The 17,523-nt window shown below is 42.4% G+C and overlaps 2 protein-coding genes across 7 annotated transcripts; both read right to left on the reverse strand.

Annotated features, from left to right (window-relative positions):
* Nucleotides 1-945: 945 nt before the first annotated feature.
* Nucleotides 946-11,014, reverse strand: psip1b (PC4 and SFRS1 interacting protein 1b). 5 transcript variants are annotated; one of them, XM_085390479.1, is made up of 13 exons: nucleotides 10,857-11,014; nucleotides 8,573-8,697; nucleotides 8,427-8,491; nucleotides 8,211-8,346; nucleotides 7,015-7,491; nucleotides 5,655-5,831; nucleotides 5,344-5,420; nucleotides 4,017-5,274; nucleotides 3,835-3,941; nucleotides 2,828-3,761; nucleotides 2,488-2,589; nucleotides 1,883-2,162; nucleotides 946-1,316 (listed from the first exon to the last, which is right to left on the reverse strand). In XM_085390479.1, the coding sequence occupies exons 2-13, from the start codon at nucleotides 8,654-8,656 to the stop codon at nucleotides 1,297-1,299; spliced, it is 3,717 nt and encodes a 1,238-aa protein (XP_085246605.1). In that variant the 5' UTR covers nucleotides 8,657-8,697; nucleotides 10,857-11,014; the 3' UTR covers nucleotides 946-1,296. The 5 variants fall into 5 exon arrangements, with proteins under 5 accessions (XP_085246605.1, XP_085246604.1, XP_085246603.1 ...); XM_085390478.1 differs by having other exon boundaries at nucleotides 4,017-5,270; nucleotides 5,334-5,420; XM_085390477.1 differs by having other exon boundaries at nucleotides 5,344-5,459.
* Nucleotides 11,015-13,121: 2,107 nt separating this feature from the next.
* On the reverse strand, nucleotides 13,122-16,243 carry LOC146673612 (Fc receptor-like protein 4). 2 transcript variants are annotated; one of them, XM_085390732.1, is made up of 6 exons: nucleotides 16,195-16,243; nucleotides 16,075-16,110; nucleotides 14,806-15,060; nucleotides 14,481-14,726; nucleotides 14,247-14,405; nucleotides 13,122-14,135 (listed from the first exon to the last, which is right to left on the reverse strand). In XM_085390732.1, exons 1-6 carry the CDS (start codon nucleotides 16,241-16,243, stop codon nucleotides 14,035-14,037), a joined length of 846 nt encoding a protein of 281 aa, XP_085246858.1. In that variant the 3' UTR covers nucleotides 13,122-14,034. The 2 variants fall into 2 exon arrangements, with proteins under 2 accessions (XP_085246858.1, XP_085246861.1); XM_085390735.1 differs by having other exon boundaries at nucleotides 13,122-13,337; nucleotides 16,195-16,236.
* Nucleotides 16,244-17,523: the final 1,280 nt, after the last annotated feature.

Genomic DNA, 17,523 nt, shown 5'->3' on the forward strand with positions numbered 1-17,523 from the left:
ACGGAGGAGGCCAGTGTTTGTGTAAGCAGATCAGGCAGAGGCGCAGATTACATGTGAGCACGGGGCGGGGGCACATTAAGTGTGTAAGGGGGGGGGGGGCTCGTGTTTATTAATGGGACAAAAAAAACACTAAAACCAGACAGCAGGCAGAAGTTCAACCTACTGTTTTGATTCAAAGCAAATCCCTTTTCTTCTATGTGTCATATATAAATTATATTTTAACTATAAATTTAAAATGGCCACTTTATTAGGCACAGGCTCCTCTGCATGTTAATGCAAGTATCTAATCAGCCAACTGTATTGTAGCGTCGACATGCTCTACATGGTTGAGTTCAGACTGGGGTTCAAGCTGTGGCTGGTGTGAGAGTGCCAACTGAGCCTTGTTTAAACAACCTGCCCAATTATTGTCCAGGCCTTTATGATGGCAACATGACACACTGCCTACATGACGATGAGTTCACTGTCCTCAAATGGCCTCCACAATCACCAGATCTCACTGCAGCAGAGCAGCTTAGGGATGTGGAGGAACAGGAGATTCACACCATGGATACGCAGCCTGTCACTACCAAGGTGTACCTAATAAAGTGGTCGTTGAGTGTATGTGGGTAAAATAATAATAATCAGACTTGAGACTCTTTGTTAAGTTTGTAAAATTCTTATTTGTGAAATAAAAAAAATACATATTTACATGAAGACCAAGATAACAGGAATAAAACTGCTAAAAGGAATAAAAACACATCATTGAATCACAAAAAAACCAAAAAAATTAAAACGGCCAGAACCGTCTGTAGGCCTCGTGCATCTCAAGGTTTAATGCTTCAGTTTAAAAAAAGAAAGAAAAAATATCAGCCCCAGTGACGGCGATGACAAAAAACTTCATAAGAGATGACAGAGTCAGAACTGTGTCAGGTGCAGGAAAATCTCGCCTCTAAATGTCACAGCAACAGGACGTCAGCTTAAACAGCAGGTACACATTAATGCTTAGGTGTGTAATGCTCTCGCCGTCAGTTTAACGCTCATTACATTAAAGTGGAAAATAGATAAACATCCATTTAAAATAAAATCAGCTGCTCCAAAGCGCTTAATAACTTAATAAGGTGGCCTTAGCACAACAAGCTGTGGGGTAGGAACAGCACACCTGCTAAGGTGTGACAGTCCACACTGCGAGAAGTTAAACAGGTAAGCACGCTACTGCCCAATGAGGTAAGTGGTTTTGGAAAATCCTATTGTGTGTCTGTGTTGCTCCCCCCAGTAGCAGTTGGTCCGGTCCAGGCTGCTTCCAGTGATGATGAGCCGTCAGGAGGAGTCCACTGGAGCTTTTGGAGAGGGGGGAAAAATTATTACATAAATCCGAGAAAAAAAAAAAAAAAAAAAAAAAAAAAAAAAGTATATATATATATATATATATATATATATATATATATATATATATATATATATATATATATATATATATATATATATATATATATATATATATATATATATATATATATATATACATACATACATACACACACAAAAATTATGAACTGAAACCAAACAAACAGCAAAAAACCAAAATGTACAACAGCATTTTTGCATTTAAATAAACACCCCTCACAAAATGTCAGTATTAATGCTTTAATAAAAAAAGAAATAAAACTTACAAAAATAAAAAGTAATTTTTTTCTGTATATAACTTTAATTATTGAATGATACAAAAACAAAAGATGTGGTGTAAATATTTCAGTGTTATTTATGAAATTATGTTTTCTCAATTTTACTTTTAAAATATTTTCTAATATAAGCTATAAACGCTTGTCTTTAATATTTTTACTTCCTGTAAGTTTGTGTAATTTCTTGTCACAAATCAGTTGATTTAGTTTTTATTTATTTTTACCTTCAGCTTTCTCCTCTCCATCTTCTCCTCCGTTATTCCTCTTCTTGTTCACCTGCCCCATACTTCTCTTCGCCTCGTGCAGCAGCCCCTCCTTCCTCACCTTCTCCATACAGCGCTCCACCCTCTGCGCCTCCTCCTCCTCCTTCTCCTCCAGCAGCGAGCGCAGAAAGGCGGCGCTCACCACCTCCTCCCCCTCCCCCACCAGGAAGGCGTTCTTGAAGCGGTTATAGAGCATCGACGCCTTGTCCATGATGTCCTGGTTTGCCCGGTAGTAACGCATCTGCTCACGAGGAAAACAAATACATAATAACAACTGACACGATTTGTATAGTTATTATTTGTTTATTCATTTGATTTATTTTGAATTCAGTCCAGGTTTAAGGTTGCAAGTGACCAATCACCTTGGAGTGATGTCATAGCTTTGCTACGTGGAAACACCATCACACCTAATCCCAAACGTAATCACAGTGACACCCTAACCCCCACCCCATTTTTGTGATTTCTTGTCCTGAGTGGACACAAAGCGATGACATCATAGTAGTGTGACAGGTCAGATGCATTGCTTATCCAAGAACCACCACGAGGATATCAGTATGTGCGTTTACCTTCCTGAGCGTGGCGACGAGCTCGCTGTGCCTCTGGACGTGTTGAGACGTCACATAAACCATACTGAGCTGATTCAGCGCCGCCAGACACTTGCTGATGTCCTGAGGATGAAGCACATTAGTCGCGTCGTTCAGTTTCAGTAAACATGCAGCGTTTTTGAAATATTAAAGCTGCATTTAGATTTTCTGGCCACAAGGGGGCGATGTAGCTCCTGATAGCTAAAGCAGTGAGAATCATAAAAATGATCTAATGTCGGCTCACTTTTTATAAAATCACTGTGAACGGTTTTACATTTTGTGCCGTCGTTAATCTGCAGCCAGTTTAAGTTTCGGCTCTTACGGGATTGTCGTTCTTCAGAGAGATCCGGATGTCTCCGTGGATCCGGTGTAGCGTCGAGTCCGTCAGCGTCACCGTCGAGCGCTTCTTCTGCTGCTCCTTTACCGGGTTACCTTCTCCTCCAGCGCTCTTCTCCACTGCTGCTGACGTCTCGGGTCGGCTCGCTCCGTCACTTTCCTTCTCCTCGCCGGTCTTCCTCTGCCCGCCCGGCTCCGCGCCTTCACATTTCTTCTCGCCCGTTGTTTTTTGCGTTTTGTGTTTTTCTGCATTTTCCGCCTTTTTTGGTTTCTCCGCCTCGTCCTTCTTCTTTTCTTCACCCTCCTGTTCTTTTCTTCTTGCTGCTGCTGCTTCCCCCTCCTCCTTGCGCTCCTCGTTTTTCTTCGCAGCCTCCGTCACGCTCTTGGCTTTTTTCTCCTCCGCTTGAGTTCTTTCAGATTTCATCTGGACCTCGATGCTTTTCTTCGAGCTCCCATCATCCGACTTCTCTTTTTCTTCAGCGCCCTTCTTCTTCTCTTTCTCCAAACTTCTTTTCTTTTCCACCTTCTCCTCTTTCTTCTTCTCCCCCTCCTTTGCAGATGTTCCTCCCACCTTCTCCTCTTCCCTCACGGTCATTCCTCCCATCATCGTCTTCACCTGGACCTTCGGACCCTGCCCAGCTGTTGCCTTGACGATCTTTCCAATTATTTTTCTCTCCTCCTTCTTTTCTTCATCAGTCTTCTTCTCCTCCTCCTTTTCCTTTGTCTTCAGCTCCACATCTCGACTTTTCTCCAACTTTTCTTCTACCTGCATCTTCTGCGATGTCCTGCCGTTCCCCTTCTTGGCTCCTTCCTTCTTCTTCTCTGATGTTTTCTTGGCTGAGGCCGACTCCTTCGCACTCCTCCACTCTGACCTTGTCGGGCTTCCTGTCCTCCTCCTCTTCGCTCCGTCGCCGCCTCTCCTGATGAGAAAACAGACAGAGGTTTAAACTCCTGACTGATTTTACCGTATCATTTTTTTCCCCTTCCTCTTACAGAGCGCTCCTCGTTGCCTCCCTCCTCCTCCCTCCTCTCCCGGCCTTCAGCAGACCCCTCAGAGACTTTAACACGCTCTCCCTCTTGGCGGCCAGGTGGCGCTGTCGCTGCAGGAGAAATGTTGAGACGTTTTCATCCTTCTCTTCAATTTAAAACATTTCCTTAATGAAGACAGACTCTACCTCATCGTCTGGAGCAGCACCTCCTCTTTTCTCCCTCTCAGTTTTCTCCTTCTGCTTCTCTCCCTCAGATCTCCTCTCCCTCTTCTCCTCTTCCACCTTTTTCTTCTGCTCCTCTTCTCTTCTTAAATCTTTCTTTGCTTCTATAACATCCTTCCTCGCCTTCTGCTGCACCTTCTTCACCTCCTTCTCTCTTCTTGACTGTTTCCTTTCATCTGAATCATCCTTCCTCATCTTCTGAAGTGCCTCCTTTTCTCTCGTCCTCCTCATTTCTTTGGGCTCCGGGCTGGTGTCTTTCCTTGTCGTCTCCTCTTCCACCTTCTGCTCCTCCTTCTCTCTTCCTAAATCTTTTTCTTCTGAATGATCGTTTCTCGTTTTCTGCTGCACCTCCTTTTCTCTTGTTTTCCTCGTTTCTCGGGCCTCTGTGCTCCTTTCTCTCCTTGTCTTCTCCTCTTCCAACTTCTTCGCCGCCTTTTCTCTTCCTAAATCTTTCCTTTTCTGTGAAGCATCCGTCCTCATCTTCCGAAGCGCCTCCTTTTCTCTTGTCCTCCTCGTTTCTCGGGCCTCACTGGTGTCCCTACTTATTTTCTCCTTTTCAACCACCTTCTCCTCCTCTGTTCTTAAATTTTTTTCTTCTGATGTGTCATTTCTCGTTTTCTGCTGCTCCTCCTTTTCTTTCGTCCTTCTCATTTCTCTGGCCTCCAGCCTCCTGTCTCTCCTCTTCTCCCCCTCTTCCTCCACCTCCTTACTCGTCACATCTTTCTTTTCCTCTGAAATATCCTTCCTCGCTTTCTTCTCCGCCTCTTTTTCTTTCATCCTCCTTGTTTCTTTGCCCTCTGTGCTCCTGTCTCTCTTCTGCTTCTCCTCCTCCTCCTCCTTCTCAGCTGGACTCGTCTTTACTCCTTCCTCCTCTGTTCCCTTTTCCTGTTCCTTGTGTCTTTTTGATGATCGTCTCTCCATCGTTGCCTTTTCCTCGCTGCTGTCCTGACTTTTCTTCTGCACCTCCCCTTCACTCTTCCTCTTGACTCCTCGGGCCTCTTCTTTTTCTCCTTCCTCTTTCTCATTCGTTTTCCTCTGGACCACCTCCTCATCGTTTTTCTTCTCTCTTCTCTTCTTGACTCCTTTGTCATCTTCCTTCTCCTTCCCCTCATCCACCTTCTTCTCGTCCTCCTCGTCCTTCCTCCTCTTCACTCCTCGGCCCTCTTTCTTCTGCTCCTCCCTCTCATCTCTCCTTGTCCTTACTCTTCTGCTGTCTTCCTTTTCCTCCTCCTTCTTCTCCACCTTCTCTTCATTTCGGCGCTTGAAGTCTCTGCTCTCTTTCTTTTCCTCCTCCTCCTCCTCCTCCTCCTCCCTCCTTCCACCGGTCGTCATCAGAGCAGGTTCCATCTTCTGCAGCTTCACATTGATCTGACGGAGACGAGGAAAACATGAAACTTTATTCAAAAGCTGAAAAGACAAAATGAGAAAAAGAAGTTTAACATGTGTCTCTGTTGCTTAGCAACGCATCAGATTAGCAGAGGGTCTGAATTGAGCTTTTAGATTAAATCTTACATTTTAATCAAAGAAAGAACTGAAGGCTTTTCTTTGAACAGTGTTGAGCTGCTGAATAACACAAGTTATTAATGGCTCATTTAAACTTACAATGGGCAGCATCACTCCATGCGTGTTCAGCTTCGGCTCTTCTGCTCGGCTCCTGGTCGTCACTTCACTTGCAGCTTCTTTGGAGGCTTCAGCCTGTCTGGGTTCTGCTTCAGTTGTGCTTTTAGCCTTTTCTTTACTCGCTGTGGTTTCACCCACTGAAGCTTTGACCGCTCCTGTCTGAGAAAAAGAAGAAAAAGAAGAAACAAAAGTTTATTTGTAAGCATTTAATGTCAACAGTTCACCATGCTCTTCCCCACTGAGCTCTAATAAAAGAAGAAGCTCCAGTTTCTTCCATAAACTAGAGGATGAGGCGAGCCATGGATTGCTGGTGTTCTCATGAAGGTGTGTTAGAGCAGAATGAACCAGACACTTTTTTCCTGTTGCAGGAAAAACTGGAAAAAGCCTTCAAAGGCGGTGACGTGAGCCCGAGACCGTCGTCCACACAGATTTGTTGGTGCTTTGGAAGCTTCTGCATGGGAGCTTCAAGCTTCAATTCAATCCTCCAATTTCGAGCACACAGAGACGGATCTCCGTCGCCCTGCTTTACTAATCTATATATCCAGAAAACAGGAAAATATCCACAGAAATATCCGCAGGTGCAAAGCCAAAAAAACAATATCAAGCAAAACCTTTATTCTCTCTCCACTGTAGGTCCACGTCATTATCTGTGATCTACAGATGCAGAAATGTGCTCAAATCTCCATGAAAATGTTTAATCTGTGACATCCAACTACTCCACAGCATCACCCGTTGAGACAGACACTGATGGACACATGGATGGGATAAACATTAAGAAGATGAAACTATTCTACTTGTGTTTATGTCTCGAGTTTCCCACATCCCCCTCCTCTGCAGACAACTCCTCCGTGCTTCTGAATTACCCCCACCCAAAAAAAAAAGAAAAAAATATATATATTTTTTTAAAATATAAAAGAATATATTTATATTCTTTATATATATATATATATATATATATATATATATATATATATATATATATATATATATTTTTTTTTTTTTTTTTTTTTCCCTCACTTTGCAGCTTTCAAGTTCAATCTCACAACAGACAGTGAAACACCAGCACACAACAAGGAGCTTAATCCTTCTAAATCCCTCCCTGCAGCACACTCTGAGGATGTGATTTTTCCAAGTTCACAGAGCACATACAGAGTGGGTCCAGTGCTCCACAACCAGGATGGTAACCCTCACTGTCCGACTGACAGGCACCATCTCCAGCCCCCTGGTATAGTTGTTGCAGGGAGGCTGAGAGACCCCAGAACCACTGCTGAACCACTGCCAGTCCAGAGGCCCTGTCTCCAAATGGAACAGCCCCACAGCTTTAAAACATTTAACCTCTCACCTCTTTGTCTGTCTTGGCCAAGGCGGTGCGTTCACCTGCACTCCCTCCTGCAGACGGACCGCCGCTTGCCGACCTTCTGGTTCGAGCAGTCGCAACGGTCTCTGCAGTGTCTGCAGCAGGGGTGGAAGCCTGCTTGGACTCCTCACTTTGCTCTGCAGCCAATCTTGATGAAACTCGTGTGGGAGTTTTAACAGCAGCTTCCTTTTCGCCTCCTGTGCGCCGCCTGTCGGCGGCAGCTTTACTGGCCGACTCGGATCTGCTGGGGGAAGATTTAGTGACAGCGCTTGGAGTTGGACTTTTAGCAGCAGACGTCGGTTTAGAGGGTGTAGATTTGGTCGCTGGTGCGGACTTGGCAGGTGTAGCCTTGGGTGATTTGGCAGGTGTAGTTTTAGGTGCTGGGGTTGGTTTAGCTGGAGTAGCTTTGGTTGCAGAAGCCGGTTTTGCTGGTGTACTTTCTGTGTTTGTCTTCCCCGGTACCTGAACAGAAGATAGAACGAAGAACCTTTATTAGAACCGAAACATGCCTCACTCATGGGCTATAAACATTTATGAAGCAGAGGTGCCAGCAGTGTGAGAAATATGTTGGAAATAGCCTTTTCAGCCCCCTATCCATGCCTTTGACCCTAGTCTGTTCTGATTGGTCAGCTTCCAAAACAAATGTAACTAGTTGAGATGATGCTGCACGTGAAACATTTACTCTTTCATGTCTGTCACATGAGGTCATCCTGAACCTGCTCACATCTGTGAAGAGAACCTGCCCTCACTGTTGGACCTGTCACTTCAGGTGATGATCTGACCCAACTGGACAGACTGATACTACTGAAGTAAAGCTGTGCCACATCAAATCACCCAATATAATTGTTTAGGTGATGTAAGAGTGTCTGAACAATCACAGCAGCTAACTGGAGAAGGTGGAAAATGCCCTGAATTCACTGACATTAATAAAAGCGGCAGCATCAATGAAAGCATCAATAAAACACTGTTCAGTATTTTTATATACCAGATACATCATCACAAATATAATTTTAAAGCTATATAAGCTTTTTTTAAGCAGTGCGTCAGAAATATTACAAACACATCATTAGAAAATGCTTTTAGCAGTTCATTCATAACCATTCAATTACATAAAAATGAACTGAAGCGATTACGTAGCATTTTCATTGCAACTGATGAGTGATCTTTAAAGAGAGACTGACTTTGAGTTTACTCCCGACTCCAGGCGTGTTCTGGATCTCCCACATGCCCTCGGTGAAGCCTTTGATGCGAACGCCGCTGCCATACTTCATCTTGTTTCCCACATAAGGGACGATGTTCTCCGGCGGCAGGAAGCCTCTGGGGAGGGGAGATTAATCACAGTTCGATCAATGCTGCTCAGAAAATGATACAATCGATCTGCAGCTGCACGTACGTACATCTGATGGGTGCCGAAAAAGAAGACGGGGACTCGCTTCTTGTACCCCTCGTCCGACTTACAGATCTGCAAAACACAGAAGAAGAGTTAAAGCGCGTACACACAAACAGCTGCATGCAGGTATTTACAGCTGAGGTGTGAGCGCACCCTCGCCGGCCAGTGAGGGAAGCCCTTCATCTTGGCGAACACCAGGTCTCCGGGTTTGAACTGGTCGCCGTTTTTTCCCGGCATCCTGTTGCTTCAGAGCTCGGTCGCACAGCAGGAATCAAACACTGAAAGACAAGCAGACCATTTAGACCACAGCAGCTGCTTCACACACTTTACCGTGTTTCATTTAAGGAGGTAAATGTGGGTAAGAGTGAGAGTAAATGAACAGATGTTGATTCGAGCTGTTCTTCAGCCTGTAGTAACCCCACACAGCTGTGACATACGTTGTAGTCAGAGGATTACAAACACTCATTAGCATGAATGTGATGGTCGTTTGGGGGTTTTTAATGACTTATTGAATCCACTCTTTCTCCAGGGTGGATTGACCGTACATCAATCTTTAATAACTTAAATAAAACAAGAACTGGATGCACAAGTTTGAATTCATTTTGGACTCTCTCCACACAGGGTCAAACATACACACAATCACTTAATCTTTTATTGATTCATTGATTGATTGATAATACTTTATTCATCCTGAGGGAAAGGGTGGAAAGATCTCATTTCTAAACAAATGCAGATTCAAAGATCATCAGTTCAAACAACTGTATTCAAGTACAAGTTATTCAGATCTGTCACCACTTTTGGTCTAGAAGCCCCATGATGTGACCCTCAGATGATGTTCTCAGTTAGGATGTTTGGGAACCACCAAGAGCTGGAAACAGAACACCAGTGAAACCAGTTTTATATCACCATGGACTGAGAGGGTGAGAAAGAAGAAATAAGCCTCCAAATCAAACTCCTTCAAGCCAAGCAGCCGTCTCGTCTGAAACTGTGCTCTGTAGCAGAACACAGTTTCAGACGAGACGGCTGCTTGGCCTTGTGTGTCAAACAGAAATAAAGACTTCATTGTGTCAGCTGACGTCAGCATGAAGATAAAATATCTCTGGTAACATTTATAAGGTGGGGATGGGTTTTCTTATACAGGACAAGATCCCTGACTTGAGGTTAATTCCGCTGTGGCCAAGTGGAAGGACGACGAGGAGAACAAATCAGCAAGCACTAAGTCTAAACCACAGCATCTCCCCATCAATAACCAACCACAAATATGTTTGTTTGCATGTGTCTAATAAATTCTTCTCTGTAAGCAGACTGAGAGTCCACAGCTGTGCAACCCAAACCTTTAACTGCCTGATAATAAAATAGTGTGAACTCCTGAACTTCTCTCAGCAAAAAAGAAAACCACTCAAACCTAAGAACACAGAGCAACTGTACAGCACGGTGGTAGCATCACACCCTGGGGCTGTTTAGCTGTGAGTGGTACTAGTAACATTACACATTAAGGAATAAAGAAGAAGAGAACTACCTCAAAAATCTTCACCTTAAATAAACATCTAGGTGGTTGAAACATAGACAGTCAGGTGTTCCAACAGGACAAGAGCTGCTTTTTATGAGATAAAGCAGGTGAACACTGAGCTTCTGGTCTTCTTAAAGCCTTTCTCGAGTTTAAAGAAACGACCAATTCTGCCAAGAAGATATCCATCCTGAATTATGAGGAAGCTTGTTAATCCAAATTGTGCACCCAATTCTCGTTTTTTAGCTGTGCAAAGATTCCACAGTTCAAAGAAATCATCAAACGCCTAAAATTATCATGACATTCATGGGTGGGTGTGAACTTCTGACCACAGAATACATGGACTGTGACATTTTTTTTAAGTATTACTTTGCTCCGTGTTTTGTTCACTGTGCGTGTCCAGCCCTGATCTTACCAAGTGCATAAAATCGTCTGTAGGAAACAATTAAAGCGGAAACCCCAACTGTTTCCTTTCTCTTCTTTTTAAATATGAATGTCAGGCCTGAGTTAGAGGGCTTTTCCACTAGTTGGGGATTTGAATATTTCCTCAACTCAATTTCAAACTCAAACACACCACCACACAAAGAATTAATACATTTAACGTAAACTTGGAGATTAACGATAACGTGGCAGCAATACTTCAATCAATACACCCAACATGTGCTAAACCTGAGAGGATGCATAAGCAGGGCCAGACTTGAAGTCTGTAAGTAAAACATTTCACTTCCTGGACCTGAATCGTCCCACCAGCTGACCTTTGCGTGTGCAAAGTATAATCTTTCACACTAGCTCATCAGTTTCGCTCTCGTCTGCGTGTTTACGCTTTGTTTACAAATACAGGCTAACCACTGAAAGCTCGCGCTAACATGCCGACTCGCGCACCCTTACTCCGTGTTCGTGGCATGCACCGTGGATGTGACGTGGACTCACCTGCACACGGAACGACTGCCGCCTGGCACCGCGGACAAAAAACACGAAACAACAAGGCTTCTTGTTACTAAGCTATCCTCTAATGCACGTCGCCATATTGACCTCTGTGTTCGTGTCACGTGATCCACAATGGTTTTTCCCGCCGCTAGAGGACCGTTCCAACCACACGGGAGCTTTTGGACCGTACCACCTTAGGGTACAAAGGTTTTGTTTGTTTGTTTGTTTTTTTAAATCTGAATTTAGATTCCTTTCTTTATAATCACCATAATGATGTCATCAATGCACACCTTAAGAAATAAAGCACTACTTTGAACTAATAATTCTGTCGTCATTTCCGACTTTCGGCATTGAGCGTCTGCCCGTTGCTACGATACCTCAGCGCGTGGATTGGTCTGCCCTCAATATAAAGTACTGAACTTCGTAATAAGTTCATAACTTCATTCACATATTCACGCGTGCACTAATGTGTTTTTGGGGAAAAATAAATGTAACGAACGTAAAGTTCACTGATAATTATAAATGAGAACTACTCGGTGTATATTTAGAGTGCAGACAGGTACCACACCAAGGTGAATTTTTCTAATGATTTTTTTATATGGTTACGTCTTGCATTGTTAGTAACATAGTAAATAGTTAGTATCTTTGTTGGGGTCACTGTTAGTAACAGTAACTCCAACAACTTTTAAAAGTCAAAATAAGACACTGTAATTGGCAGTGATCTACTCCATCTTCTCATAGCAGTGACACTATATGAAAAAAAATGTAGATCCTCGTTTTTTTGTATAAATTAAAATTTCATGGTTAAAGTAATAATAAAAAAAGAGAGCTAGTTTCAACAGTTGCTTTGCAAATGCAAAGTGTGCCAGAAATTAAATGCACTACTATATCGTTCTAAACCTTGTGGAAGGCTTTCCACAAGGTTTAGAACTAATAAATCAATCAAGCTTTATTAACAGACTTAATTCGATGCTTACACAGATTAAAAATGAACACAAAATCTAAAAATAATTAGAGCAGTCTCTGCTCTAATTCATCCTGAAGGTGTTTTGTCAGGTTTCGATCAGGACTCTGTGCAGGCCTTTATGGACCTGTCAGTCATGTTGGAACAGGAAGGGGCCATCCCCAAACTGTTGCCGCAAAGTTAGGAACATTAAATTATCCAAAATGTCTTATGTCAGTGCTCTAGAGTCCAGTGGTGGCATGCTGTACACAACTGCGTATGACATGTTGCATTGTGTTTGCTGATATAATGCTTGGATGCTGCTGTTTCTGTGGAAATCCATTCCATGACACTCTCTAAGCTAATCTGAATGCCACGTGAAGTTTGGAGGTCCGTAGTGACTTACTCTGCAGAAAGCTGCTGGCCTCTGCACACTATGTGCCTCAGCGTCTGCCGACCCGCTCTGTGATTTTACGTGGCCCACCACTTTATGGGTGAGCTGAAGTATATGTCAGTGGGACTCGAGTGAAGGTGATATGGGCAAGAATGTCCCTGGTCACAGTCAGCTGAGAGTTACCTCATTGGTATCACTGTGATCTAAAAGCTCTAAAAGAAAAAAAAATCTTAATACCAGTTGCAAGTGAACAGCAGATTAAAAGCCCTGCTGCTGATCTTCAGTCACCTTAGCGTTGAGGATAACAGAAAACATCCAACCTGCAGTCAGGTTCTGACCGTCTCAAGTTCTGGCAAACTTTTTAATAATTTTCATTATACTGGAGAACGACTGTCAAATTACAGTGTTCACTCTAATATTAGGTTTTACCTAAAGTTTTACATCCATTCACAACTATGAACAATTAGGAATCACTAATTAATTGAACACACTAAGTGCATGTGTTTGGACTTTCGAAGTTGGAGCACACCACATCCACAGATGGTGGTGTCAAACCCAGGAGCTTCTTCTTGTGAGGCAACAGTGCTTAACTGTTTTTTTAAAGTTATTTTTTTATTTATTTTATATTTAAATTGTGTTAAATAATAATAACAATAATAATAATAAAAAAAATTATAAATCACTAATCATAACAAATCTAATAAATACAATAAAACCCCTCTTTAATCAGCTTTTGATGTCCATGTTTTAGAATGGTTCGTATATAACAGAAACCATCTAGAATTGTATTTTTTTTTAAAATAAGAACCTCTTTACCATCAAACATTCTGTGAAACAAAAAGCATAAACAATTGTGTGTCTGAACTACCACTAACTGTTATGGAAATATGAAATAAATTGAATCACACAAGAACAGGTCGTCTTTGTGAGGTTTAATCTGTTTTGCAAAGAGACAAACGACAGTACAGAGTACTGCAGTCTGCATCACATCTGACCAACAAGAACAACAAGCACCAAATCATTTATAGACACAAGTTATTTATCATGGTGAGAAAAGCAGAGCTGTACATGTGGGAATATTTAGTACTGAAAGATTATATGGAGGCAGAGCGTGACACTGTGGAGCCTTTCATTCAGCCAGGTTAGCCTGACACAGAGAAGAGCAGAAACTTTCCATCACACAACTGGCTACAGAGCTTTGTACACAAATATAGTTATATTAAAAAAATAAATTAAATATAATTTAGAATTCAAACAGTTGTTGTTTTGAGCCACCAGATGTCAGTAAAGAGCTTCTATGCATCCTGCAGGTTCTTTCTATAAAGTGCAGGCAGGCAAACCTGCTGCTACTAACTGTTAGAAACATTTAACAACAGACAGAATTTAACAAAGATTTTTTGTTTGTATTCTTAAACAAAAGGCCTTTAATGTGAAAGGATCGAGAAAGTGTTGAGAGTGCAAACGACCAGAGAGTACTGTAATATTGTAATAATTATTATTTTTTCATTTCTTGTGTTTTAAATGTATTTTCATCCATGATTTCATTTTTAATTAATATAGTTGTTGATCTTTGATCGTTGGATCTAAAGAAACTCTCGTCTCTTTGATGGTGTAACGTGTAGTAACTCAGCCTGGGCTCTGTCTGAGTTTCTCCTGTGGATGTCAAATACTCAAGGATATTATGACACAGTGAGAGTGCATAGCTGGTCATGCACATCACATATGTTGCTGCTTTGTTTGAGGTATTATTACAAGGGTTAATTTGTTTCCAGTGTGGAAATTTACAGGAACAGCAACAGGACCTGAATGCAATATGAGACTGCAGGTCTCTGCTTAATTTCAGGTCAGAAGTGATGCTCTGTAGTGACATCATCATAGTGGGCATCTAATCCCTGCTCAGCCTGACTGGGTTGCATCTTTTCCACTGATGCATGAGGTTCATTTCCTGAAAGATAAGTTTTAAAATGTATCTGCTGTTAACTTATGAGGAGTTCAGACAGAGAGATGAGTTAATCATCACCATATTGATTGTTCAGTGAGTGATTCAGAGTGTTACCTTTGGCTCTGAGTTGATATAAAGATATCATGAGAAGAGTGTACATGAAGTATGGAAAGAACACCACCAGGTGGAGGAGCACTCTGAACGCAAGCTGGAGGGAGCTGTAGTCAGGGGGTAGTGCTGAGGTGGTAGGTGGAGGTGTGGTTGTATGTTTGTCTGCAGAGAGAATCCCACCTGTTCAGGTGAATATGTGGATGAAGTAAGAGGTGAAATCAGAGTGAAGCTCCTCACCTGTGACAGTGATCCAGCTGGATGGAGACTCTCCATGACCGCTGATGTCACACTTGTAGAGGCCTTCATCAGACCTGGAAACATGCTGGATGGTCATGTGACCTGTAGGCTGCTTCCTGATGAGGGAGCCATCTTTATAGAAAGCAGCTGGGAGGTTGGAGGGAGTGGTCTTTGTTTTACAGAGCAGAGTGACGTCATCTCCCTCCATCACAGGGAGGACAGGACTCTGCAGGATCACTGATCCACCTCAACACAGAGACAAACTACAGCATTTCATCCATTTACACACAGCTTCATCAACACTAACTCCACACACTCAGCTTACCAGTGACTGTCAGGTTAACCATGTTACTGATGGGACCCTCTCTGGACTCACACCAGTAAACTCCACTGTCCAATGGGTCGATGTAGCTGATGTTACCAGCTGGTTTTCCCCACTCATCTCCACACTGAGTCCTCTGTCGTGTCTTTGGGTTTCTCCTCAGAGTCCATCCAGCAGAGCTGTCGTCCTCCTCACAGCTCAGAGACACAAAGTCTCCTTCAAAGAACTGAGAGCTGCTGGGACTCACAGTCAGACGAGCTGTGATAGAGAGAGCAGGATATTTATTGTCTATGTTTTTTGATCATGAGACAGTTGCCAGTTGTCTCCTCTGCTGTGACATATGGTCCTGAAAGTAACTGGTTGTCTGTATTCACAGCTTTAAGAATCTCCCCAAGTGTTTCAAATTTGCCCATTTTGAAACAGTGAAAGATGAAACTGTTCAGTTTAGAAAAGATAGTTGGGTTTTAAATGTTTCTACTTTTCAGAGCTTTGTTTTCTTTGATTCAAGGGTGGGGTATCTAAACAACATATGTGCTACACATGAAACATTCTTCCTAAAGAAAGAAAGAAAGAAAGAAAGAAAGAAAGAAAGAAAGAAAGAAAGAAAGAAAGAAAGAAAGACGGGTGTAGGTTTAGCTCAGTTGGATGAGCATGTAGTCATATATCGAATCGCTCTGAGAGCGGCCGGCCCATGTTCTAGTACGACCGTTCTTTAAAAAGAAAGAAAGAAAGAAAACTTGATGTTGCTGTCATTTAGGTTAGGTTTTTTTTAAACATATAAATTCCCCTCTCGCCCCTGCGGGGGGTCTACCCTTCAAGCTCAGGCGAATGAGGCGTTGACAGATAGTTTTTTTCTTTCTATCAATTTTGTTTTTCTTTACTCAAAGAGATCAAATTATTGGTGGGGACAATTCAATAATCGCTGGATATTGGTGGGGACATGTCCCTTCCATCCTTGCCAAATCACTCTTGCATTTTTTATTCTAACAACCAATGATTTATACAGGAAAATAATGACTATTAGCAAGGTTGCCCAAACTTTTGCATCCCATTGTAGTTGCCTGTGTATGGTGACAACTTTAATAATCTCTTCAAGTGAGTCAAAAAATACTTTCATCTTTAAACAGCCAAAATGTTTATGCAGACTTGCTAATGAAAAGAAAATGGAGAATTCATATCCATGAAAACAGACAAAAAGGTTATTTTTTAAAAACTATTTCACATTTTGCTAAGTCTGCCAGATTTACAGTGTGACAGAAGAAGGTTACTGACCTTGGTTTGTGGTGCAGCTCAGCAGTGAGATCAGAACTAAAGAGAAATTAAACTCAGGTTAGTTCAGAGTTTCACATTCAACAAGACAGCAGAGGCATGAAAAACACAGAGTGAGCTTACAGAGCAGACACAGCAGAGACGTTTCCTCCATCCTGCTGCTCAGTGACATCAGACCAACACTGACATCAGCTCACAGTCATATAAAGTAAAACCCGCCTCCCTCTCCTCCTCTTCCTCTTCCTCTTCCTCTTTGATAGGATGTCAGTATTGTGGTTTCCTTTGTAGTGATCATCATGAAAAGGTTTCTTTGTTTGTTTGTAGAAAATGAGTTTTAAAGTAATAAAAAAAAGTCGTAGGTGAGAAAACTGAACCAGAAAATAAAGCACAATGGATAATAAATTACAGCTGACCCAGCATCTGTAGCTGTGGGATGCTTTCACTGACAATCACTAAGGTAGTGGTTTTGAACGTGCTTTCGTTTCCTTAGACTCCTATATTAAAATCCTATTCCTAATCCTAAAATTTCCATCAAGACTAATAAACCTCACTGACAGACCCTTCTGTAAAGGATGTTAGCGGTAGCTTTTGTTCACCTGTACAGGTAAAAATTCTCTAGTCACCAGGTTTCTGGGGTCGATGAGATTCACCTGTATATCTCATCTTTCGGGTTGGTCACTGGACTGGCACCTTTCAAACACTTTTCATGTCAAATTGCGCTCTCCAAACATTCACCAATCACACACACACACACGTTCATACTGTACTTTATTCTCTACCTAAGCGCTTTGTCTAGCATTCACACACACTCACTCTCAAGGTTCAGCCACCTTCCCCATGGATACTCCAACATGCAGACTCAAGTAATCGGGAATCAAACTACGGACATTCTGATTAGTATTCAATTGAATTGAATTCACTTTTATTTATACAGCGCCAAATCACAACGACAGTCGCCTTAAGGCGCTTTGTAAGGTAGACCCTACAATAAGACATACAGAGAAAAACCCAACAATCATATGATCCCCTATGAACAAGCACTTTGGCAACAGTAGGAAGAAAAAACGCATTAGGAAGAAACCTCCGGCAGAACCAGGCTCAGGGAGGGGCGACCTCTGCTGTGACCGGCTGGGGTGAGAGAAGAGAGACAGGATAAAGACATGCTGTGGAAGAGATTAATAACAAGCATCACTCAATGCAGAGAGGTCTGTTAATACATAGTGAGTGGTGACTGGAAAGGAAATACTCAATGCATCATGGGAATCCCCCGGCAGCCTACGTCTATTGCAGCATAACTAAGGGAGGATTCAGGGTCACCTGGTCCAGCCCTAACTATATACTTTAGCAAAGAGGAAAGTTTTAAGCCTAATCTTGAAAGTAGAGATAGTGTCTGTCTCCCGAATCCAAACTGGAAGCTGGTTCCACAGAAGAGGGGCCTGAAAACTGAAGGCT

Source organism: Rhamphochromis longiceps, linkage group LG3 (genome assembly GCF_057381845.1).
Source record: "Rhamphochromis longiceps isolate RC_006_pf linkage group LG3, R_longiceps_female_GT1.1, whole genome shotgun sequence".
In the NCBI taxonomy this organism is placed as follows: domain Eukaryota; kingdom Metazoa; phylum Chordata; class Actinopteri; order Cichliformes; family Cichlidae; genus Rhamphochromis; species Rhamphochromis longiceps.

Bases quoted from the DNA above. Each gene is read 5' to 3' on its own strand.
- LOC146673612 (XM_085390732.1), bottom strand. From the start codon at position 16,243: ATGTCACTGAGCAGCAGGATGGAGGAAACGTCTCTGCTGTGTCTGCTC. The intron at 15,061-16,074 runs GTCAGTAACCTT...TCTCTATCACAG, and splicing joins GAGCTGCACCACAAACCAAG to CTCGTCTGACTGTGAGTCCC. The intron at 14,727-14,805 runs GTAAGCTGAGTG...CTCTGTGTTGAG, and splicing joins GGTTAACCTGACAGTCACTG to GTGGATCAGTGATCCTGCAG.
- psip1b (XM_085390473.1), bottom strand. From the start codon at position 8,656: ATGCCGGGAAAAAACGGCGACCAGTTCAAACCCGGAGACCTGGTGTTC. The intron at 2,163-2,487 runs GTAAACGCACAT...CCTCGTGAGCAG, and splicing joins TCGTCGCCACGCTCAGGAAG to ATGCGTTACTACCGGGCAAA. The intron at 1,317-1,882 runs GTAAAAATAAAT...CCTCTCCAAAAG, and splicing joins TGGAGAGGAGAAAGCTGAAG to CTCCAGTGGACTCCTCCTGA.